This window comes from Musa acuminata, chromosome BXJ2-3 (genome assembly GCF_036884655.1).
Source record: "Musa acuminata AAA Group cultivar baxijiao chromosome BXJ2-3, Cavendish_Baxijiao_AAA, whole genome shotgun sequence".
NCBI lineage: Eukaryota > Viridiplantae > Streptophyta > Magnoliopsida > Zingiberales > Musaceae > Musa > Musa acuminata.
In genome coordinates this window covers 41,212,797-41,238,654 of record NC_088340.1, presented here as the reverse complement: position 1 = coordinate 41,238,654, position 25,858 = coordinate 41,212,797, and the positions used below count along the sequence as shown (strand labels likewise).

The following is a 25,858-nucleotide window of genomic DNA, read 5'->3' as shown; positions in this document are numbered from 1 at the left end:
TTATGATCTACTTTCATGATTAAGTCAGTTCAATGGCAGACCAACACCTGTGACTGAGATCCCTTGTTACAAGATCCATTTTTAAGTAACATATACATCCACTAAACACTTGTGATGTGCATTTAGAAAGCTCTTTGTAGGTTCCTTTATCAGTACTATTTGCTTTGTCAAGCAACTAAAGACTCAACTTTTACAATTATCAATTCTATTGCAGTCTTTCCAGGCCATATCCAGTCAACTAATCTTTAAATAGATTGGCTTTGGCTGGGTTGACATCTTACCAAGCCACCACAATCCATTTGAAATCTTCCTGCCGAATCAAGGAAAGACATCATCATATCTCTCTATGGCAAATCTACTCTGGCCACTGGTTTCAGTTCTATTAGGTTGCAGTGATCTGTGTGGGTCCAAGAAAGAACCTAAAACACTTGTTTTAGATTGATTTTTTTGACAGTAATATGAGTATCTGATTACTATATGTATATGAATGTAATTGGCATCAGTATCCAGAAGAGATGCTTGAAACTCCATACGAGTGTGATGTTTGAAACATAATCAAGTTGGAAGACAGACCATCAATTTAAATAAGAAGTGCCACTTTGCATGATCATGCTATATTTGTCTGTAATTCAGCTCCAAGCTCTGCACTTGACTTTAAATTGCTAAATGGTCTATCCAAAATAAGAATGTGTTAAGAAAAGGGGATCAAACTGCTGATGGACTCTTAAGAAGGATTTTATTTTGATATGTATAACTTACAGTTATTGATTGAATACTCAGGTCCAAAGAGTAAACATTAAAAAATACATCATATTCTGCAACTTGTGGTGTGCACTGGTAGATCCAATGAGCATAGTGAAGGCTTCCAATGGAAGCAGCATCACACTTTGAGTAAAGTCTCAAGAATCTCAAAGATGGAGTCATTCTCATTGATACTTCTGTAGTTTCAGGTCAACCTGATGCATTCATGGTCCCAAAGGCACAGTCAGATGGTAAAGGGACTGAGACATGAGAAACTAGTTTGTGCAAAGATTATGTGCCTGGTCTTTTCTGTATCACAAAGATACCATGAGGACCAAATAAATATCTAAATATTTTTATATGTATGTAATATGATGTTTAATGAATGCCCTTTGGTTCTCCATCAAATCACACTATTCTCTTCATGCAATGCATTTACACAAGAAGGTCTGTAAAGAAATGGTGCTTTTCACAGCCTCCAATCTTTCATCTTGATGCATCCTGTGAGAACATGAGGAAATGTACTAAGAGACACAAGTTGTAAGGAACTCTAATAATAATAAGAACTTGTAATAGTGTTGTTACTTGTGATGTTCAAGAATTTATGATGGGAGTACATGATGGAATTTTTTGGGTCCCATAGCTATACCCAAATAGATTTTCCACATCCAGGAGGACCCACAATCTGGTAGACAATTTGAAGTGGCATCTTTCCTTTTCCCTTTTTTTCCCCTCTTTTTCTTTTTGTTATTGTTTCAATCATCCATAGTGATAACTTCAACAGGAACACACTATCAAAAGTAACTTTCTTCTTTTGGACCATTTTCTTCACTGTAGCAGTGGGGTCCTTCAAATTCCATGGCCACATGATGTGGAACAAGTGGGAGCTGCTTTCTGTCATCACAAACATATAACTTAAACTCCAATTTTGGTGCCAAAACATCTGATTACAAGAGAATATCTTTGATTGCAAGTCATTACCTTTAGTTGGATTTTGTTCGAAGTACTTTAAGCTAGTTGTCCTTGAGACCAGAAGTTATTCTGAGATTAAAATCAAAGATTGGAAATTGTAAGAACTCAAAGCTTGAGGTATTGGGACTAATTGTTACTGAATACATGCTTCCAAATTGTTTATCTGGGAAAATATGGACAAGAAAGGTGCTTAAGTTCCTGAAAACAACTTGAAGAAGATAGTAGAACTGTGACACTTGTATCTTTTAGCAGTGAAAAATTTCACACTGATCTTGTATTAATCTTTGCATTTGGTAGTACCTTTAAGCATGTTTCCAACTGTAAAATTTGTATTTGGGGCAGAAAAATGCTTTGGAGAAGGATCCTGCGCCCAACTACTGTCCAAGTTTTGACTAGATCAAGATCATTTTTTGAAGTCACAGTAGGGAAGGAGAGGCTTTGTTCTGAGTTCCTATTGCCATAACTAATGAGCTGTGGTTTGAACTATTATCCAACAAAATCCATTTATTCAATTATTCTAAGATAAAATTACATTAATCTATGTATGGATAATTCACATTCTGCTAAGTTTAGTAGATACAGATACACTCATGTAGATTGAGAATGAGTTAGTTGTATCTGCATTTCTATAAACCACATCTAATCAATTGAGTTTTTTGCAATTTCCTTCCTCCATCTTCTGCAAGAAGTTTGTCAGCTCCACATGTCATTGGAAATCTGTACCAACATCTGACATTTTTTGAAGTCAGAAACATATTGCATGAATCTAGACTTTTTCCCTAAATGCCAAGCCCAACTTTGGTTTCATACTTGAATCAGTAAACAGAGCATGAAAATGTAAAAGTTCTTATAGGTTATTCTCAATAAAATTGATTTGATGAGCATTTTACCTGGTCAATAGTATCTTCAGCTATGTTAAAATATTAGATTCTTCAGGAACTGTTGTGTCTACTCTAACTGCAGACATTCATGACATATCCACAATGGATGGTGGGTGAAGACTGTTTGGTAGTGGAAGTGATGAACTCCTATTGCCTGCATCTACTTAGTCAATAGATTTGTACAGAATTTTTCAAGTATAGAGGGAGGTTTGTGAATGATCTTATAATACTTCTCAAATCAAATGGTTCTGATAACTGAGTTCTGTCCTCCAAGCATGCTTGAAAAGAGAGATTTGGAAGCTGCTAAACTTGGGGTGATTGATAAGCTGCTTTTTGATGTCTAACCCACTAATAATCTAATCCAACATTACTGCACATCACAAAATATGATTTAGATTACCATCATGTTAAACCAAATTAGGATAAAAAGATAAATATAATATCTGGATAAAAAAATAAATGTAATATATGGAGTTCCATCCAATATGGGTTTCGGAGAGGATTAATACATGCTTACCTCTATAATTAGAGTGGTTGTTAGGGACTCGAAACTTAGTCTTCAAGAACGTGAAGAATTAATTTTACTATTACATGAAGGTCTGTCGTTATAAATTCAATTAGTATAATTTTCTATTTTTACTAAAAATTTTAAACTGCATAACTAGTGTGAATTCTTGATTCTAAACTCCTTTTCCTGGATTGCTATTAAGAACAAACAAAGTGGTTGGTAAAGCTTGTCTTTTGTTGAGCTCCATAGCCCATAGTCTTCTTCAAAGGGTGTGACCTAACAATGTCAACCAATAAGAACTGAATCAAGAGGAGAAAAGAGTCAACTTGAGCTCAAAGAAATCACCTTGGAAAGCTAGCTAAGATAAACTTGGAATTGTTTTCATACATAAAATATGCACTTGAACTTACAGAACAGAAGGTTTTGGTGAAACATTGACTTCTTAGTTAACTCTTGCTTTCTTTAATCTAGATTGAGATGTTGTTTAATGGAGGTGATGTGTCTCTTGTGACCTTTGACTTCATACCCACACCACCCACTCTTTTCTTGCACAGCCAGTCAACTGCTTTCTTTCCCATCTCTCCTGTCCTCTCTAGCCAAATGCTCCATCAAATTTGTCTCTGACCATCTCCCAGTGCTCAAGAAAACGACCTCCAATGCATAAATCTTGGAAAAAAATGGAATTTTGATACGCAATTGGCTAATGATAGATGAATTCGATTGATATAGCTTGTTGAGAGTGTTGAGAACAGAGCAGAGTCAAACCCCTGCTCTTTCCATTTCTTTGGATCTTCTTCTTCTTCTGTTCCACTGTAATGGAAAGATAGTGTTCTGCTTCATCGTCATCTTCTCCTCTTCCTTCTTCTTCTTCTTCTTCTTCTTCTTCTTCTTCTTCTTCTTCTTCGTCTTCGTCTTCCTTCTCTGTTTCTTCTCTTGATGCGCGTTGACTTCTTTTCGTGAGAATCTAAACTAGTCTGAATCAAGCAAGAATCTACCGAGAATCCTCAATGGTGCTGCAAAAGATGGATTTTTAGCCAGAAAAGACCGTTATTTATCGATCTCATTTGTTCTCCTGCATGAAAACGTTGACTTCGATGGAAAGCAGGGGAGGCTTCTGGGCGTCGATCTCCACGCACGCTTGCTGCTTTCTCCTGTTCTGCCTGCTCGGAGCTCGACTCGCTTGTTCTCAGAATCAGAGCTGCCACTCCGGTGACTTGGATGCGTTGCGGGGCTTCGCGGACGGCTTGAAGTCTTCTCCCCCTGGGTGGAACCTCAATGACTCTTCCTCAAGTTGCTGCGATTGGCTCGGCGTCGTCTGCGGCCCTCCGGCGATCTCTGGCAGAAGGGTGGTCGGATTGGTTCTTCGCAACAGAAGCCTGAGAGGCTCCATCTCCGACGCCTTGGCCGGACTGGATCGGCTCAAAAGGCTCGATCTCTCCATCAACAACCTTCAGGGGCCGGTTCCTCACCGGCTGTTCCGCCTTCCTCTGCTGGAGAATCTCAGCCTCAGCACCAACGAGCTCGCCGGCGTGATTCCTCCCGACGCGAGCCTTCCGGCGATCCAAGTGTTCAACGTTTCCTGCAACTACTTCACCGGCCACCACCCCATCCTCGCCGGCTCGGCCAACCTCACCTTGTCCGACCTCACCGCCAACAAGTTCCACGGCGCCTTCGACGCAGGCATCTGCAACTCTTCAACCAAGATCCAGGTTCTCCGACTCGCCATGAACAGCTTCTCCGGCGTTATCCCGAGAGGCATCAAGAACTGCAGCTCCCTCGTCGAGCTCTCGCTCGGCGAGAACAGCATCGCCGGAAACCTGCCCGACGAGCTGTTCGAGATGCCGTCGTTGACGCAGCTATCCGTTCAGCAAAACTTGCTCTCCGGCAATCTCAGTACAAGTATCGGCAACCTCTCCAATCTGGTCCTCCTCGATCTTTCGCTCAATCAGTTCTCGGGTTACATCCCGGACGTCTTCGGCAATCTTCCGAAGCTCGAGTCGTTCTCGGCTCATTCCAACCATTTCGTCGGTGATCTACCAACCTCTCTATCGAACTCGCCATCTCTCAAGGTGCTTAATCTGAACAACAACTCCCTCAGCGGCGAGATCGATCTCAATTGCACGGCAATGACCAGTTTAAGCTTCCTTGATCTCGGCTCCAATGCTTTCTCTGGCACCATCACTGACAACCTCCCTCAGTGCGTGCAGCTGAGGACCGTGAATCTCGCCAAGAATGATCTCGCAGGCGAGATTCCCCGCAGCTTCAAGAACTTCGTCCCGTTGTCCGATCTCTCACTCACCGGGAATCGCCTCTCGGACATATCCTCAGCCTTGCAGATCCTTCAGCACTGCCCCAACCTCACCATCCTAGTCCTCACGAAGAATTTCCGTGGGGGCGAGACGATGCCGGCCGATGGAATCCAAGGCTTTCAGAAGCTGGAGGTCCTCGTCGTCGCAAACTGCGCTCTTTCAGGCGCAGTTCCGCCATGGCTGGCAAACTCCCCCGAGCTGGAAGTTCTGGACCTATCATGGAACTACTTGTCCGGCGCGATCCCACCGTGGTTCGGGAACCTCGACAACCTCTTCTACTTGGACCTGTCGAATAATTCGCTCACTGGTGAGCTTCCCAGTGGCTTGACACGGATGAAGAGCCTCAAGCACGGGGGCAGTTCGCAGAACTCCTCGGAGAACTTCCCCTTCTTCATCAAGAAGAACTCAACCGGGAAGGGGTTGCAGTATAACCAAATCAGCAGCTTTCCTTCATCTTTGGTTCTGAGCCATAACATGCTCGTCGGGCCAATCTTGCCTGGATTCGGGGAACTGTCACATCTCTATGTTCTGGATTTGAGCTGGAACAATCTTTCAGGAAGCATACCTGAGGATTTGTCAGGGATGACAGACTTAGAGACCTTGGATTTGTCTCGCAACAAGCTCACCGGAAGCATACCATCTTCTCTGACCAACTTGAGCTTCCTGTCAAACTTCGATGTGGCATACAACAATCTCGCCGGAGCAGTCCCAACAGGAGGGCAATTCTCAACCTTCTCAAGCTCTGCGTTCGAAGGCAATCCAGGCCTGTGCGGCTTCCACTTCTCCCCTTGCTCCTCTGCAAATCCTTCACCACCGCGAAGCAGGCGACACGGCAGAAGTGCTGCCTTAGGCATGGCGATCGGAATCGGAGTTGCGACAGCTTCTCTCCTCGTAGTTGCTTATTTCATCCTACTGCGAGCTCGACCGAGAGGACGCGAAGACAACGCCAAGGTGGTCGCTCATGCAGATGAATTCTCCGACCCCGCCGGTTGCAGACTAGTGCTGCTGTTCCAGAACAAGGACAACTGGGAGCTCAGCATCGACGACATCCTGAGATCCACCGACAACTTCGATCAAGCTCACATCGTCGGCTGCGGAGGGTTCGCACTGGTCTACGGAGCAACTCTGCCGGACGGAAGAAAGGTTGCCATCAAGAGGCTTTCCGGCGACTACTGTCAGATGGAGAAGGAGTTCCAGGCCGAGGTGGAAACCCTCTCCAGAGTTCAGCACGAGAACCTTGTTCCGCTGCAGGGGTACTGCAGGGTGGGCAACGACAGGCTCCTCATCTACTCCTACATGGAGAATGGCAGCTTGGACTTCTGGCTCCATGAGAAACTACATGAAGGCAACTCAACGCTGGACTGGGGAAGACGACTTCGGATCGCTCGAGGCGCAGCCAGGGGATTGGCGTACTTGCACCAATCCTGCGAGCCCCATATACTACACCGCGACATCAAATCGAGCAACATCCTCCTCGACCATGAATTCGAAGCTCATTTAGCAGATTTCGGCCTTGCGAGGCTGATCCTTCCTTACAAGACTCATGTGACGACAGACCTGGTCGGGACTCTGGGATACATTCCACCGGAGTACGGGCAGTCCTCTGTTGCTACCTTCAAGGGCGACGTCTACAGCTTCGGTGTGGTTCTCCTGGAGCTACTCACCGGAAGGAGGCCGGTGGACATGTGCAGACCAAAAGCCCACAGGAACGTGGTGTCATGGGTGCTTCAGATGAAGAACGAGAAGAGGGAGATTGAGATGTTTGATCCTTCCGTATGCAGCAACCAGCATGACAGAGAGGCAATGAGGATGCTTGAGATTGCATGCCTTTGCGTCAGTGATTCTCCAAAGCTGAGGCCGTCGACCAGTGACTTAGTTGCATGGCTGGAAGAAATTGGCCATGATGAGAATTGACTGAAGAGAAAGAGAGAGTTGGAATACCTTCAATGGCGGTGAGCTCACTGCAGACAATAATAGACACTGTAAAGCTTTAGATCAACCTATGCAGGATATTGAATTAATCTCTAACTCAGTCTATGGAGTTAGTTTTCTACTTTTTTATGTCCTAAATCCAATTAATAGAAATTATAATCCAACTTAAGCAGCTCGGGTCGGATGAAAACGAATCCTTAATGAAACCCGACCCGCTAACGGGCTCGAGGCGCTCTTTCGATGTTACGGGGGTCGAGAATGTTCCGCTGTTGCGGCGAGGTGATCGGATCCGACGGCTGTGGATTTTTCGTCGGATTTATCTATTTTCTCGCTTATTTTCGAAACTATAAATTTCCGTCATCGTACTTCTGTCTGCCCCGCTCGAATCCGCCTTCCGGTCTCGAGTACCCGGGGAGCGACCGCCGGGACATTCGGATCCCGGCGGAGAATATTCCATGGCGACGTCGCTGCCGGCGCACGCGCTGGGAGACGTGTTGGATTGGTGGGAGGAGATGAACAACTCTACCCTGTGGCAGGATCGCATCTTCCACGCCCTCGCCGCCCTCTTCGGACTTGTTTCCGCTGTCGCTCTCGTAATGTTCCTTTCCAATATATGCAAAAATCGTGATCCGATTTATTTTATTCCCCTCTGATGAACGATCATTTTCGTCTGCCACGGAATCGGTTTGTCCATTATAGATGCATGGTTCAAGAATTTGGTACCACTGGCTAACGATTCTTGGGGATAGGTATAGGTTATGATGGAGCCGAGAAATTTAGCGAATTATAGGATAGGTATAGGTATATAATATGTGGTGGTGGCTGATGCGGTCTGCACCTGTTTAAGCCGTGGCGTCGGGGTCGTCGCGGCTTGGTTCGGGTCCGGAAGGCGGTGATCTCGGTGGGGGCGTTCCTCGGGGTCTCCCGGCGGTCGAGCACGGTGGTTCGGGTCGGGAGGTCGGGTCGGTAGTTCGGGTCGGTAGTTCGGGTCGGGAGGAAGCTCCGTCGCAGTGCTTGGAAGAGTCGACCCCGTTTGGCACATGCACAAAGGTCGGGCCGGGAGCCAGGCCCGACCTCTCCGACGGCCAAGTTAGCGATGTGGAGGGGGTTTAGGAGGAGGAAAAGCCTCTGTGTGTTGAGTGTGTCCCCCCCCCTCCTTCCTCTTAGCATGCGAGGGTATTTATAGGGGAGGTTTGATGTTACCTGACGTAGCTGTCTGCAGGGCAGGACTGTACCTTTGGTGGCGTCTGACATTGCCACTGGGGCTACATGGGAGGCCGAGCTGCTGCAGGGTATGGCGAGCCTCGGGCAGTGTGTCACTCAGGGGGATGCTGTCATGGCGTGTCACATCACCATTTTTGCCCCTATCAGTGGCCATGATGATGATTTCATATGTTACTTTTGTTGTGATTCTTTGGTTCAGGTATTAATATAAAATTTGAACAACCAATGCAAATCAGTAATGTTGTGGGAAACAACCTTAAGCCGTGGCCTCGGGGCCGACGTGGCTCGGTTCGGGTTCGGATGACGGGGGATCTTCCCGGGACGGCCTTCGAGTCCGCTGAGGTGGCCGATTACGGTGGTTCGATCGGGACGGGGTCACCGTTTCCTCCGGGCAAGAACTCATCGCCTGTGCGTCCCGTGGGGACCTTCGGCTTCGCACCTGCACAAAGGTCGGGTCAGGGTGCTCGGCCCGACTCCTCCGACGATCAAGTTAGTGGATAGCGGCAGGGGAATTCTTTAGCTGAGTCGTGTCTTCCTCCTCCCTCCCCTCCTGAGAGGGTATTTATAGGGAAAGTTACCGTTGTTTGATGTGCTTGCTGGCAGGGAGCAGGATCGTACTCCTGGTAGCGTCCGACACCGACGTTGGCGTGGCGTGAGGGATCGAACCTGAGCAGGACGTTAATGCACCTCGGCTGGCGTTCTGGTCCGTTTGACCAGGTGCTGTCGGGTCGATCGAGGCGTGAGGCGTCATCTGGGGCAGCTGACGTCAGCCCGAGTCTTGTCGCCATTATTATCCTCATCATATTCCCCCCTGGAAAGAAGCTATGCGTCGGTCGTTGTAACGGGAGTCCGAGGCATGGCTTTGGCATTAAGAAACTGTCCCTCTCGGGCGTTTGCCAGGGGTGTGGGGATCGTGGAGTTTAGTAAGGAAGGTTGCGTGCGTAGCGGTGACCCTAGGTAGTGTGCGGCCGAGGAGCACAACTCAGTCGAGCAGGCCGAGCAGAGGCTGTGGCCTCGAGCAACACGCGACCGAGGAGCACAGCTCAGGCGGGCAGGCCGCGCAGAGGCAGTGGTCTCGGGCAGCATGGAGCCGAGGAGCACGACGTAGGCGGGCAGGCCGCGCAGGTGTGGTCTCGGGGAGCATGGAGCCGAGGAGCACGACGCAGGCGGGCTGGCCGCGCAGGTGTGGTCTCGGGGGCCATGGAGCCGAGGAGCACGACGCAGGCAGGCTGGCCGCGCAGGTGTGGTCTCGGGGAGCATGGAGCCGAGGAGCACAACGCTGGCCAGTGGCGGGCTGGCCGCGCAGGTGTAGTCTCGGGGGGCATGGAGCCGAGGAGTACGACGCAGGCGGGCTGGCCGCGCAGGTGTGGTCTCGGGGAGCATGGAGCCAAGGAGCACGACGCAGGCGGGCTGGTCGCGCAGGTGTGGTCTCGGGGGGCATGGAGCCGAGGAGCACGACGCAGGCGGGCTGGCCGCGCAGGTGTGGTCTCGGGCAACATGCGACCGAGGAGCACGACGCACGTGGGCAGGCCGCGCAGGTGTGGTCTCGAGCAACATGCGACCGAGGAGCACGACGCAGGCGGGCTGGCCGCGCAGGTGTGGTCTCGGGCAACATGCGGCCGAGGAGCACGACGCAGGTGGGCAGGCCGCGCAGGTGTGGTCTCGGGGGGCATAGAGTCGAGGAGCACGACACAGGCGGGCTGGCCGCGCAAGTGTGGTCTCGAGCAACATGCGGCCGAGGAGTACGATGCAGGCGGGCAGGCCACGCAGGTGTGGTCTCGGGCAACATGTGATCGAGGGATATGGCTCAGGCGGGCAGACCGCGCAGGCGTGGTCTCGGGCAACATGCGGCCGAGGAGTATGGCTCGGACGGCAACAGGCCCGGGTCGTTGAATATCCGCCAATAACGTTCTGAGGTCGTGGCGGGGTGTTCGTCACGATGATCTCCATGCGGGGGGTGTTCCCCCGAGGCTCTAATCGAGTGCGACCTCTCAGCCGCGGGCTCATCTGAGCCGCTCGGGTGATCACTCGACATTCCGGGCCCTCCCTCTAGCGCCAAAAATGTTGTGGGAAACAACCTTAAGCCGTGGCCTCGGGGCCGACGCGGCTCGGTTCGGGTCCGGATGACGGGGGATCTTCCCGGGACGGCCTTCGAGTCCGCTGAGGTGGCTGATTACGGTGGTCCGATCGGGACGGGGTAGCCATTTCCTCCGGGCAAGAACTCCTCGCTTGCGCGTGGGGACCTTCGGCTTCGCACCTGCACAAAGGTCGGGTCGGGGTGCTCAGTCCGACCCCTCCAACGATCAAGTTAGTGGATAGCGGCAGGGGAATTCTTTAGCTGAGTCGTGTCTTCCTCCCCCCTCCCCTCCTGAGAGGGTATTTATAGGGAAGGTTACCGTTGTTTGATGTGCCTGCTAGCAGGGAGCAGGATCGTACTCCTGGTAGCGTCCGACACCGACGTTGGCGTGGCGTGAGGGATCGAGCCTGAGCAGGACGTTAATGCGCCTCGGCCGGTGTTCTGGTCCGTTTGACCAGGTGCTGTTGGGTCGATCGAGGCGTGAGGCATCATCTGGGGCAACTGACGTCAGCCCGAGTCTTGTCGTCATTATTATCCTCATCAGGTAACGAGATGCTTCTTGAAATCTGGCTGCACGTCGAATTATTGTATGCTATTAGTTTCACTCTTTGGTTAATTGAAATAATCTAGTCCACAAATACAATTGGTTAGAACCGAGTTCAGAGTGCCAGAGTTTGGTTGGACGATACAGAAGGTCTTTCACTTCTTGAATCTCCTGGTGAATGGCGGTGAGGATCTAGCTTTACTGATATTATGCACTCTGGTACAATGTGACGAGGAGGTGTTTACATCTGCTTTTTCTGTCAAACTGTGGTTCTTGTCTTCTGCAGTCAGATCACTTGTCTTCATATTTCGTCGGGGACTACAAATAAAGCCTGAGGTTTGACTCACTTATTTTTTGTGCTCTGTAGGTATTGAGTCGTTCTTATGGTAGCTTATCTTACAGATCATCCAACATTTCCTTCTGGATTTGCCTGGTCTTGCATTCTTCACTACCTATGCACTTTTGGTGCTGTTTTGGGCTGAAATATAGTACCAGGTTTATTTTTTAGCTTTTTTGTGTTGTTTTATTTTGGTCATGGTTCATATGAATGTTCAGTCAGTTTATTTTCACTGAAATGGAATGTCATGCAGACACACTTGATATCTACTGATGGCCTTAGACCATGTTTCTATACAATTAATGCAATGGTTTATGCTATCCAGGTAATGACATAGTTAATTGTATGTTGGACAAGTAGCATAAGTATCATTCTTGTGTCAATCCTCTTTTATCTTATTACAAGTTGAACTTGCAACAATTATTCTTCTCTCAGCTGTTTTTTAAATTATTAGCTGGTGTTCAGAATGTGAAAGAGTGATTTCTACTGGCTCTTTCAGTTTTTGGAAAACTAATCTGTATACGATGATTTGCTAATGAAATTTTGTTTCCTCAAAATTAGATGAGTGCAACAAGCATGTTGATGCAGATGCAGAGTGACGCGGGGTAAGCAATGATGAGGTCGACGGTGCGCTCGTCGTGGAGGCGAGTGACGTCGTGATGAGTGCAAACCTTATCATTGTCGGAGACGGCTAAGCAACTATATCGACGTAAATGCCAATGGCGCCTCCATCCGTCACCACTGACGTTGTCCACCACCGAACTTTAAAATTATTTTTTTTATTCTTTGTTTTCATGTTTCCGTCGATAACTGACATCATTAGGGTAAATGGACTTAGATGTTTCACTTTCAGAACCATAAAAATGCCAATGTAATTTTTTAAAATGTAGAGACCGAAACATTAAAGACAACTTACTACATGGGACAATCTGTAATTAGCCCTTGCAGTGGTCTTTTACTTATTGCGAGCAGCTCTAAGGATTACAGTTGATATGGAATTTTTGAGTAGATTACTTGCTAGTTTTTTCCATGCATAACAATATATATGGTTTAGGGATTGGTGCTTATGAGCTAAGACAGAATATGAGCTAGAAAATGGTCGATAAGTAACCAACGAGAAAATAGTGTTTACTTGGATCCCAGCATGACCACACAAATAGAAGTCAAACTCTGTTGGATGGCAGATCTTAGAATCAACAACAGTATCTAGAATTCCAGACACCGCACTAGCCTCATTCTCCCTCCTCTCTCTCTCATTTTCTTTCTAGTCTCTCTTAAACTCACTTAATTCTCTCTTAAATCCCTTCCAAATTCATTGAAGATCATTAGGGGAGGTTGATTTCCATGAGAAGAAGATTAACTCAAGATCTAGACCATTTTCCCTTTACATCAAGGTGAATCCGAGCCTTATTTGTAAGTTAATATCATGCAATTAGGCAAGGTTCGCCGTACCATACCGTACCGGCGTTTCGACTCATGCTCGGTACGGTACGGTACGGGTGTACCGACCGGTACACCGAGGTGTACCGAGCACTGTAGCGTTGCTTGTCGGACCGGTACAGGGCGGTCCGCGTACCGACAACTTGTCGGACCGGTATGTACCGCCCGTACCGGGCGGTACGACTCGGTACGGCAAACCCTGCAATTAGGTTTAGGTTTATGTTTATTCTTGCATGCCTAGGCTAAATTTCAAAGATTAGATCTAATTTAGAGCTTGATGTAATATCTAAATTTTGGTTGATTTAAGTTAAATGATCTAACTTTGTAGTTTGATTGTACATGCCAAGAAGAATCCCAAAATAGGATTAGAAACTTTTCTTTTTCAGACTTCTGAAAGTAAGTATACACCAGCACTGATACAAGGTATAGTACTAGCCAGACCCATACCAGTTCGGGTCCTGAAATTAACAACACTGGATAGCAAAACTTTCATGTTAGCGTTCACTTTTAGTTACCCTCATCATTCATCATTTTTTGTGCATTAATATGAACATATATCTTATGCAAATTTTAGCACCATATGGTAATTCTTTCTCAATTTATTACATATTATTTGTAAAACGTCATAGGAAGTCGTCGTACTACCTGTAACGAAAGTGCTATGTAATTGTAACAAGGTTTTGTGAATCCCATCTTTTAGTATGCATAATTAATTTTCTTTTCAAGATTCACTTTTTGAATTAAAAATGGAAATTTTATCAGGCTTTTGTCCCTTTTTTGCCCCCAAGTAAAATTTTTTTTCTAACTTTTGAACTTGTTCTCATGGAAGATGATAAAGTTCTTGGTACATGGATCTAAGAGGCTAGAATGAATTCTTTGTAGTCATATCTTATTTTACATTTCTACACTTTGCACTTTGGTTGCTCTTTTGATGGAAGCCCATCCAAGCGATAGTTATCCTATCCAAGATCTTCTTTGCAGGTTTTATTACCGAATATATGGATTTTATTTTGTTGTTTATGAATTAGATGAAATGAACTATATATTTATATATTTTTACAGGTGTTTCTTTGTTTGCTGCCATTGGATTTCTTTTATATGGAGTGAGGTGTGCCACTGATGTGTGTTTATGTACATATCTCTTTCCACTTAGTTTGAACCTGCACCTGTTATTCTTTGTATATCATTTTTCCTGAGTAGGATTTTAACTCTCATGTCTTCACTAATGTTCAAAATGCAGGCTGTATGTGAATAGAAGCTATATCCAGTCAAAATTATAATATTCTAAAAGACTTGTTATCATGAACCATTTTATGTACTTTTATTTTTCTGAATTTGTTTAATTACATCCTTGGAAACCATAAAATGCACATTCTGTCAGCAATGCTATATTCTTCGTACACTGGAATTTTGGTTGGATTACCATTTTAAATATGTGATAGTTTTTTTAACTTGTGTTCTTTCTGAAATTTTATTTTTGATCAATTGTCTTTATGAAAATTAAACATTATCAACTTGTGTTTCTGAACTTATTAGGAACTGTATACCAATTCTTGATGAAAATCTGTGGCTTATGCTTTTGAAAAGATTGTTAACTCTAGTTAATTGAGCTCAAATATTTTAGCTCATTTAGTATTCAAGAAGCATGTGAGGCAGCAGACTTTGGCATTTCAAAAATCTATCTTTCATCTAACTCCATGTTCATGCCTGAGTTATACATTTGAGAACTTCAAAGCATGTCATATATGTGAAGCTTGAAGTAAATATTTAAACTAACATCTAATACTGAACACAGAAGGCTGAAAATCCATATGCCCCTGATAATTCAAACTTATCCACTAGTCTGTCAGTAAGGATTTTTTTTTTTTTTTGCTTTTAAATATTCAGTATAGCTATTGAAATACCAAGTCAAATGAACATTAACGGATGGGGATAACCAAGCTAGTGTGTATGATGAGGCTGATAACTAATACATGTTTCTTGAGGCACATACTAATATGTTATGGGACTTAATTGAGTAATATTTTGTCCTTTTTAGGCTCTTCTTCATGCTGTAATGCTTCCCTGTTGAATCAAAAGGGCGATGGAAAAAGTTATAAGAGGTATATTTGGACCATGTAATATTCTTCATAGGGAGCCCTTGTTTCTTAATGCATTATTGACTTGGTGCTTATGCAGGTTGGCTATGTTACCATTGTCTGTTTCTTATGTTTCATGTCACGATGTATTATGGTAAGTGTGAATATTGTACCTCATTTGTAATCAGAATTAGAGGTCTTGATATGCTTGGCACATAAGTTTAATATTCTAATCAATGCTTCACAGGTGTGGTTCAATGCCTTTGATAAGGCTGCAAATATTGATGTTCTAAACCATCCAATTCTGAACTTCATATTCTACTTAGTATGGCTCAAATTTATTTGGTCTTGAACATGGTCAATGCAGTGAGTTCATTGGTAGGCAAATGATATAATATTAGAGTATGTTCTATTACTTCATATGTGATATAACTATGCACATCCTCTTAAGTTTCATTATACGCCAAGCATTTCTGAAGGACTATGCTGGTTTTCAGTCTTCTTTCTATGTTGTTATGCCTCATAATGGAGTAAAGTTGGTATTTGAGAATATCTGGTGCTAAAGCTTGTACACTTGGTTTCTGTGATGTGATTGCTGAGCACCGGAGCCAAATCGGCACAAAACTTAGTTTTAATGTTACGGATAGTTATCTGATTTTATAAACAAATTATTAAAATATTATGGCCTAATAATGAAGTTAGGTGACTGCTTTCATCCAAGAGCAAATGAGTATGAACTTTAGGAATTATCATTATCTGTTGCAAATACAAGGACTTGTCTTCTGTATATATAGAAGATTAAATGTAATTTCCACATAGAAGAAGTTTTATTTGGCTATATAGAGCTTTTATGTTAAGATAATTCTATAACACTTTAATGACCTTAGTTCTAATCCCATTAATATACAAACTAGATGATTACCTTGGAAGCATGCAGGGTCTTTTTGTTTTACATGTGGTATGTACAAACTAGTTCTTATACAGCATGTTTGATTATTCCTTCTGATTATTACAATCAAGAAAGAAATTTCAGTCAAACAGCATAGATAAGTTACTATTTGATCTTTCATTCTTGAGGAGAGGTAGTTTGAAGTTTTCATTGCAAACACTAGTTGATTGGTCAGTCAAAAACAATTCTTTCTCAAGTGTCTTGTTCCTCTACTTTTGGCGAGGTTAATCTTTCCACTGATGACAATTGTGTGATGATAGACATCAATTTCATGGGCTGTTCAAATGCTCTTGAAATGTGGTCTCAGATGATAGATAAATTTATCTTTTGACTAATGCTTTTGCTAGCCAGGGATTTGAACTGATTAATCGTGTTTTATCCCTAGTGAAAATTGTCATAGACTTGCGAAGAGGTTCTTGTGTCTAACTTCACCAAATGTGTAGACTTATACATTTGGGTTTGGATCTAATCTATTGTCATCAGAGTAGCTCCAGATCAATCTGTTTTCTTTTCTTCTTTTATGTTTGCTTATGACATTTATTCAGATATGACAATAACAGGGACCACTGATCTATTGATTTTTTTTTTGAAATTTTTGCAGCTTGCTGAAATTCTTCCTCCATCCCTAGTCCTTTTCATTCTAAGAAAACTGCCACTTAAGTGGAAGATCACTCAATACCACCCACTCCACTGATCCAGGAATTATGTGCCTTTATCCATTTCGAGTTCCCCGTAAGAAACATAGATTGTTTTGCAAAGTTAATGTTCCATCATTCTAATCTGCAACAAGGGGACCAGAAAAGCTGCAACTATCAGGGTTTGTCATGGGCTTGCAATTTGTTCCTGGGAGGCTGTTGATCATTGGGAATATTATCAAGGTCTGCATAGAATCTCAACTCTGTAGCAATGATCCATTAAGTTTCATTTCATTTTGCATACACAATCTCGAACTCTGCTAATAGTCTGTGGTTACTATAGTCTACTTCTACTCGTGAACTCAACTATCTCAGAACACTTATCCAAGATCCCTTAATTATCTCAGTATTACTTTGCTTCAGTATTGTTTTTTGTCGCAGATGATCAAAGCAATACACCTGCAGATAATTCATTGAGTTACCTTTGGTAAGTTTGCTATTTAGCTTCTCTTCTAAGTCAAACTGCTTATTTTGCATGAATGTGAAAGCATGTAATATGTTTCGCTTATGAATTACAGAAATCCAGTAATTTGATATTTATCTGACAATGTTGTTAGTGTCTCTTGAATTTTTATCCACTCTGTATACTCAGCCTAACAATCAGGTACTCATTGTGTGCATAAAATTCTTCTTTTCAGATTTTAGTTTGAAATCCCCATGTGTGTCAACTATGTTGTCATGCTACTGCAAATATAAAATGGGTGTGTTTGTCAGTAATTATCTCTGCAATTTCTTTGATTGTTCTGTTTTACAATATCAAAATCATGATTTTAAATTTCCATAATGGCTCTGTATGGCAGTGAGTGAGACGCATGATGTCAAACCGGATTGGACACTGTGATCAAACCGATTTATATCGTCTGGTATTTAGAACCCATGATCAAAATTATAGTGCAATGAACATTATAATATAAAGAGAGAGTATTCACATACCGTCTGTAGTTGGAACAAAGTGCAGGATTCATCTGGAGAGCTGTTCGACCAGAACTTGGGCAAATCAAATGTGCTCGAGGTATGGCATTTACATCCCTCTACTCTAAGTTGAATGTTTTGTCATGTATCTCGTTTCAACTTCGACTCAACGTTGTCTGCTTTGCCCCTTTGGCGCTCTACAGTTGAGTTTTTGCCATTTCTGTGGTCCATTTGACCTTGATTTAGATGATAAATTAATATATCAATTCTTATAGGTTAGTTTATTCAGAAATCCTTTTCTAATCAGAATTAAATATGATATTGGAAGAGTCTTGTTTCTTTTCACATAGTTTAAGTTTTATTATAAATCTCAATATAATGTGTATCTGTGATGTTTACATAAGCATTTAGTGATTATTATGGTGAAAAACATTGTATTCCGTTAAAAACAGCCAAACTGATATAAATGAATCAACTTTCTTTTCTTTTGGTCTAAAACATCCTTATATAACTTGCATTTGATAAATTTGGGAGCCAATTAGTACTTAACATAATTTTGGAACAATTTGAACTGCTTTGGCATAGTCAAAGCCAACGTCAAAAACGTAGAACGCAAGAAAAAAACTGAAAAATGTTTTTTTTTATTCGAACCTTAAATAATATTCATATGATGTTTAATAAGCATATAATGAATATTAATCTTGTTATTAACCTTCAAAAAATAGAGATTAAACTTTGTCAACACCTGGTTTCCTTTGGATGTGCGTCATGTCAGACAGGCACGACATGAGGCATTAAGGATATATCTAATTGTTATTATACGGTGAAGCTATTGAATGAGCTCCACCACCGATGCTTGATCTCTTTGTTGACGATTCCCTGTCAGTGTATTTTACTTGTATCTCTGGTTCTCCATCGCATACTTTAATATCTCGTGCATCTCCTTTCACCGACTATTTTCGCATTGTGAATTCCACGCCTGCATCGATACCCGCAGGACCTACCCACGAAAGCGGACCCGTTTCGTAGGTCCCATGTTTTTCTTCAATTCCGCAGTACTTCTGCAGAATTTCAAATATATTCCTCCAAAGTCAGTAAATGTCGTATTTACCCTTTTAAATTTTGATTATATATATCTTTCTGCAAATCTTTTTCATCCCTCAACTAACCCTCATTTGATTTTAATTGAAATTTTGATTGATATTTAATATCTTAAATTTTTGTATGCTTCTTGATTGAAACCAACAGATATTAATCATAACAAAAATGGATTTCGGGGGAAAATATTAAAATTGGACGATTAAATACTATATTTTTAAATGTAAGAGGACTGATAAATAATAAGGCTCCTTGTCTTTTCACTGAAAGATTGGACGATCTCAGCCGTCAAATGTCACCCGCGAAATGCTCCAAAGTTTCTCATCTCACCCACAACAGCGAACGCTCCACGTAGCGCTAAGGACACCTCGCGAGCGGTGCCAGCACAAAAGACAATAGGATCAGCTGCTGCTCCTCTTACACAGGTACATGTCCTAGACTTCTCATAACACGACACGTACCCCGATCTTGGTTCCTACGCTAAAGCTCTCCACCTCATAAAATAGACGGACCCCTCCGGGCCGTTTCTCCCCTTCATCGGCATCGTGGGAGTAGCTCTCTGTCTCTTGCGGCGAAGAAGAGGCGAGGAGGAGGAGGAGGAGGAGAAATGGCGAAGAAGGTTCTGCTACTGTGCGGCGACTATACGGAGGACTACGAGGTGCTCTCTTCCTGAACAATCGCCGTGATAAACCTGCCATCGGCTTTCCTCTCGATGCTCTCTTCGATTCTGATACTGAAGTGAATCTTTAGTTTAGAAATCGATCGTAAATGCATGACGATTCCCGCAGGTTATGGTGCCGTTTCAAGCGCTTCAAGCGTATGGCGTCGCTGTCGACGCGGTTTGCCCCGGAAAGAAGGCCGGCGACGTGTGCCGCACCGCCGTCCATCAGGCTTCCGGTCACCAGGTAGTTCATCTGGGAACACCTTAAGAGAACCTTGTAAGTGATTGATGAAATTAGTTCAAGAAAATCTGATCAGGAACATCGATCTTTAAAATTTTGAGCTGGTGATGCATAATTATGGAAATTCCCACCGAAATCGGTTTTCCATCCACGGGTGCGTCGCTTGGTTTATGTCATCTGACCATTTTCCATCAACCAATAGTTGGCCATACGTTTCTCTCGAATTATAGATTGCTTGGGGGGCAGAAGACTTAAGCATACTGGACGAGAGAGTCGAGAGTTTGCTATTATAGTTCTATTTGGTTTGCCCTTTTTATTATGATCAGGAAATATGAAGAGTTGTAAGGAAATATCCATAATGATTTAAATCATCAGTAATTTTTAGTTTTCTCTTGTAAGCTTAGTGTCATTTTGACGTGAACTGATTGCCAAGTCTAGTTAACGGAGGTAAATCGACATCTCAAAGCTCCTACGCATTATGCTAGTTCCATTTGCAAATGAACATAAGGGTTTGTGGACCATCTGTTTTCTTGAAAACTCATAGTTGTTTCAACATGAGAAATCCACTGATATGGGTGTTAAAATGATGACATTTGACATGCACCATCTTTTTTTTTTGTCAAAATTTATTCCATTTCTAGTCCTTAATTTACATTGAGGAAAGAATGACTACTGAATACCATTGCATATTTATAATGATCCAAATAAATGTTTCTTAGATAAAGAGTATCTCTTCTCAGTCATCAGAGAAGCAGTGTAACGATGTCAAGGCACCTCATGGTTTTTTCACTTTGTTTGAATCCACATGTTTCTGTTAGCACTGCACACCGAGAGGACAAAAATAACCTCACAAGAAGATGGAATTTGTTCGATAATGATTCATCTTTCCCTTTCTTAGTGGTCACACGTTTAACTTGTTGCATGAAGGTTTATTTTTTTCTTTCTTATATGAAACAATCCCATTGTTGCAGACATATTCTGAATCAAGAGGTCACAATTTCATGCTTAATGCATCATTTGGTGAGATTGAAGTGAGCAAATATGATGGATTAGTTATTCCTGGAGGTCGGGCACCGGAATATCTTGCGATGAATGAGTCAGTTGTGGAGTTAGTTAAAAAGTTTTCTGATTCAGCCAAGCCAATTGCATCAGTTTGCCATGGTCAGTTGATATTGGCAGCTGCAAATTTGGTTAAAGACCGGAAATGCACAGCCTATCCCCCTGTGAAGCCTGCCTTCATTGCTGCCGGAGCTCACTGGATAGAACCAGAGACGATGTCAAAATGTGTCTCTGATGGTAATCTTATTACAGGAGCAACATATGATAGCCATCCTGAGTTTATCCGCCTTTTTGTTGAAGCACTAGGAGGTTCTATTACAGGCTCAGATAAGCGAATTCTGTTTATTTGTGGGGTATGTATGCAACAAAGTATCCTTATTTTCTTTACTAATATCTTCTGCTGTGTAGCATCGTTGGCATGCTGTGTATGCAACATAGTGCTTTCTTAACCAGATAATATCATTTTCACATAGGATATAATAGTCAATTGTTAGCATGTATAATGTTTCCTGTAAGAGAAAAGAATGATGATTATTTTACTGTTGAGAACCACATCATCGATGGCAAAAAGGTAAATGCTGTACATATAAGCTACTATGGTGATATAAATACCTGGTATTTTTTTCATTTAATCATAGATTTGCAAGTCATTATATTTGGCTAGCTCAAGTCATTTATTGCCATAAACAGGATTAGTGAGAAAAGATCTGCGTGGCCCAACCTAAATAGTTGGGACATCAGGGTTTCTTCCTCTCGACACCTGTCCTATCATTAACACAGAAATATATATTATGACATGGAAGAAGATAATTGTGAAAATTATATGAAACCTGTACTGTCATTGATGGTATTGAAGTACTTAAAATTAATAATAGAAGAATATAAAAAACGTTCTCTTTAAATTCTTCTATCTCAGTGGATATTAGCTTATTCTGGTCCAGATATACCTTATGCCACTGTTTCTGCCATCTTGACATATCAATAAGACAGGACATGAAGGTGAAAATTGAAACTTTCAGTCTAGGTATTGCTTTTTTTTTACTCCTAGGATCTAGGAAGGAGTCTTTCCGAGCTAGGACTTTTGATGTTCCCTCGGTCATATTTTTATAGACGGGGAAGCTTGATTCTATAAAAGTAGTGGATATGCTAAGTATGTTTTATTGCATACGGATGTTGGTTCTATAATTACCTAGCAGTTTCATGTAACAATAACTTGACCCTGTGTTGTCTTGATCTACAATAAACATTCACTAATCCATCATTGATGTACAAATTCGACCTCCTTATGAGCTGGAAGTTTGAAAATGTCCCTTTTTCATGGGACAATAATGCTTTCAGAAGTAGAAATAACATATCTTTCTTTTGAATGCAAAGAATTAAACTGAACCAGGTGCTTTGGCTCATTTTTCACAAATGAACTTGCAAATCCATCAAACAGTTATTATTTTGCTTGTCAATGTAAATTAATTCCTTGTTTATTCCTATGTAATGTTTCACAGGATTACATGGAGGATTATGAGGTTATGGTTCCATTTCAGTCACTGCAAGCTCTTGGTTGTCATGTTGATGCAGTCTGCCCAAAGAAAGGTGCTGGTGAAAAGTGTCCAACCGCCATCCATGACTTTGAGGGTGATCAAACTTATAGTGAAAAGCCTGGACATGATTTCACCTTGACAGCATCATTTGAAGGCTTGGATGCTTCTATCTATGATGCCCTAGTGATACCTGGTGGGCGAGCACCCGAATATCTTGCATTAGATGAGGAGGTTATTACTTTGGTGAAGAAATTTATGAATGGAGGAAAGCCTGTTGCATCAATTTGCCATGGCCAACAGATATTGTCTGCTGCTGGGGTTTTGAAGGTAATTTCTATTAGTTTCTTTTTCAGTAACGTGGTCTTATCACCTCTACTGTATGATAAGTTACTTGGTAACCTGTAGCTTAGGTTTCTTGTGAAGAACATATAATTTCACCTGCAAATAGCACCATGAAGCGACAAAAGAGCAACAAACCTCTACTGAAAACCATCCAGCTTTGTATACCGTAGTTGCCACGTAAGGACTACAAGACAACTCAAGGAATTATGCAAGCTTCCAAGGATTATGTTGAGTTTTGTCTGAAATTTGTCCGATAGAATAGATTTTCCATTTTGTTTCGGCAAATACAATCAGGATAACTCTTATCTCACCTTATTCTATTTTCTTACAAGTAAATGTAGATTATTTGGGTAGATGTTTTGTCTAACTTGATATTCTTGAGGTATGCATCATTAGAATTTAGGATTGACCGAGTTTCTGAGCATTATGACTTTGCTCTCTTGGCCTTAAAGTCAAAGTTAGTTAATCAAATTGTGACTGTTGAACTTTGCAAAATTATGAACGAATGTTGTTGCGGCTAACTTGACCATTTTCTTTTTTGTTTGAACTCTGTGATAGAACTCTGTGACATGCTTGGGCTTTCCACTTTGGCAGATGATGTTAGATAGGATATATATATATATATATATATATATATATATATATATATATATATGGCATAGTGCATTCAACAAGAATCAGTTACTGTTCTAAAATTCAAAATTTTATTGTTGTGCTTCAAAGTCCATACATCATCCTCATTTCCAATTTCATTGCAACAAGTTCAATTTTCTTAGTTGTCTTTTAATTTTTCTCCTTCTATATATGGAACTTCATCCATCACATCTGTTCATTTATCATGTTTCACTTTCCATGTCTCTATACTGAGAAATCATCCGTGCATGCTTCATGATTAGCAATGTTCTCTTGCGGGAAGCAAGAAGTGCGGCCAAGAACTTCATAAATTTAAGTACAATAGGAAATTAGGGTTTTTAATTTCGAATGATACCGCTCGTACCGGGCAATACGGACTGGTCCGCCAATAGATCGGTACGCAAACCACCCGCTACTGGGCGATGTCGTTGATTGGGGCTGTTTTCGCCCCGTTACCACTCGAAATCGATCGGTGATGGTCGATTTCGACTGTCATCGCCCGCTACCGGGCGGTATTAGCCGAGGGAGAAGGAAGAAGAGGGAGAAGAAAAGGGAGAACCTAGAGATTCGACGTTGCTCTCCTTCAATAATCCTGATTCATCGCAGCCCTCCCTCGCCGAATGCCACAGATGAGATGTCGCCTTCTCATCGTCTGAGGCGATGAGGCCTCGGCATCGTCGGCGACTTCTCCTAATCCGTGCGGGGAGAAGAAGCCTCAGATGGGGAGAAGAAACCTCGGCGACGTCATTGAGGCTTCGCGGGGAGAAGGAACTTTAGCGACGTCGCCGAGGCTTCAAGGTTTTTTTCTCCCCACGCGGAGAGAAGAAACGACGCGACGTCATCCCTTTTCTATTTTTTAACTATATATATATATATATATATATATATATTGAGCGGTATGCTCTAATGTACCGCTCGATATACTCGTACCGTACCGTGCTGAACTCGATACTCCGGCACAGTATGAAATTACAAACCTTGTAGGAAACTACCCTTTGATCTAGGCTAGCTCTGATTTGAGAAGAAAAGCCCTCAAAGAATACCATAGGGAAGGGAGGGGTGATCTAAAATATAGCCTGTAGTCTTCTTTGAAGGACCTAATGTGTCGTGTGAAGTAACTGATGACTGTCAGTTCAGACATGGATACAACAAGCATTTTGAAGTGCCCATATTGTGCAAGAAGTGGTGGCGCACTTTTGTGGCAAATGCAGGTGCAGGCTCCCATAGATATGGTGGCCTAATGTGAATGATTTTAATTGTGAGGTTGGTTCCACGGTGGTTGCCTTCACTTCACTAGATGACTTATAAGTGGCTAATAAAGTATCAAACGAGTGATTATCTACTGTGAACTTGCTAGCAAAAGAACCAGGGAGTTTTTTAAGCAGAATGAGTTCGTATCTCTGTGCTTGTAGAAGATTCAGCATAAAGCTTGAGAAAGGATCAATGACGCAGATTCTGCACCTTCTTTTGGAGCTTACTGATGATGGCAGATATTTTATTATCATAAGCTGCATTATGTCTTCTCACATTCATAGATTCAACTTAATGCATGGACAAAGCATCCACCATTGTTGGCAATATGTAATAGGACATATCTGACAGCCTGCTTGCCAAGTAGCATGGCTGGTCATTGTTGGTTATATTAAGCATGTTGATCTGGCTGCCGAGGCGGTTTCAAGTTCTTTAAACTATTAACTTTCCAGGTGTTTCACTTGTGATTCTGTTCTGTTTCGTGATCTTTTATTATAAGACTTCAACTAATTAAAACATATTGTGCATTTTATCCTGTAGGGGAAGAAATGCACAGCATACCCAGCTGTGAAGCTGAATGTGGTACTGGGAGGAGCCACATGGTTGGAACCAGACCCGATCGACCGATGCTTTACCGACGGCAACTTAGTCACTGGTGCTGCTTGGCCTGGGCACCCCGAGTTCATCTCTCAGCTTATGGCTTTGCTTGGTATAAAAGTCTCCTTCTAAAGCAGGAATGTGTGTGGAGCTTATCGGCGCAGTTCAACTTCCGACACTCACTCGAGTTCTTCATCAGGATTATCCTGTCAACAGAATCCTACAAGGTTGCGTTTCTTTTGTCTCTGTGAAGACTCGTGTCTCATGTACTACTTGTCGCCTTTTTCCTTTGTCTCTGTGAAGACTTGTGTCTCATGTACTACTTGACACTTGTCACCTTTTTCCTTTGTCTCTGTGAAGACTTGTGTCTATGTACTGCTTGTTGCAGTTTCCGAGTGACTCACAGCTATGTACATTATTATTAAGTTCCTAAATACTCTATGCTGTTTGTGGGGCTAACTACATATTGCCCATGGTTAGTTGTATTTAATATCTCGATCTTTATATTTTTAAAAATTATATTGATATATTTATAGTTATAAAAATGATAATTATGTTAACATAGATGGTGGTGGTCGTTGCGACGATTACAGTAAAAATGGTGGTCGCCTCGTCACTGACTCGTCAGACAGATCTTAACCTCGACGTCTCCTCCTTTGTATATGTGTTGACACAATTGTCGAGCGACAAAAGGATCACTTGGCATTTATGTCATCATTGATATAGATGTTGAGCGATCCTTTCGTTGTGTGACAATTGCATCAACATCGACGTAGATGTAAAGGACGAGGGGTTGAGGCTGGGATTTGCTCGACGGGTCAACGATGAGGCGATCGCCATCT

At 42.7% G+C, this 25,858-nt stretch overlaps 3 protein-coding genes across 4 annotated transcripts; all 3 read left to right on the top strand.

The window, feature by feature from the left end:
• The first annotated feature begins 3,649 nt into the window (after positions 1 to 3,649).
• LOC135608322 (phytosulfokine receptor 1-like) lies at positions 3,650 to 7,464 on the top strand. The gene has a single exon (XM_065101063.1). It carries the CDS (start codon positions 4,179 to 4,181, stop codon positions 7,323 to 7,325), a length of 3,147 nt encoding a protein of 1,048 aa, XP_064957135.1. The 5' UTR covers positions 3,650 to 4,178; the 3' UTR covers positions 7,326 to 7,464.
• A 272-nt stretch (positions 7,465 to 7,736) lies between these two features.
• On the top strand, positions 7,737 to 17,944 carry LOC135608323 (tobamovirus multiplication protein 3-like). Of its 2 annotated transcripts, XM_065101064.1 has the most exons (7): positions 7,737 to 11,188; positions 11,296 to 11,372; positions 11,475 to 11,524; positions 11,591 to 15,067; positions 15,144 to 15,197; positions 15,291 to 15,421; positions 16,594 to 16,928. In XM_065101064.1, exons 1-4 carry the CDS (start codon positions 11,067 to 11,069, stop codon positions 11,675 to 11,677), a joined length of 336 nt encoding a protein of 111 aa, XP_064957136.1. In that variant the 5' UTR covers positions 7,737 to 11,066; the 3' UTR covers positions 11,678 to 15,067; positions 15,144 to 15,197; positions 15,291 to 15,421; positions 16,594 to 16,928. The 2 variants fall into 2 exon arrangements, 1 of the variants encoding a protein (XP_064957136.1); XR_010485486.1 differs by adding an exon at positions 17,630 to 17,944 and having other exon boundaries at positions 7,737 to 15,067; positions 16,594 to 17,550.
• Positions 17,945 to 19,203: 1,259 nt separating this feature from the next.
• Positions 19,204 to 25,475, top strand: LOC103978686 (protein DJ-1 homolog D). The gene is made up of 5 exons (XM_009394572.3): positions 19,204 to 19,355; positions 19,486 to 19,602; positions 20,571 to 21,011; positions 22,158 to 22,520; positions 24,960 to 25,475. The coding sequence occupies exons 1-5, from the start codon at positions 19,305 to 19,307 to the stop codon at positions 25,146 to 25,148; spliced, it is 1,161 nt and encodes a 386-aa protein (XP_009392847.2). The 5' UTR covers positions 19,204 to 19,304; the 3' UTR covers positions 25,149 to 25,475.
• The last annotated feature ends 383 nt before the right edge of the window (positions 25,476 to 25,858 follow it).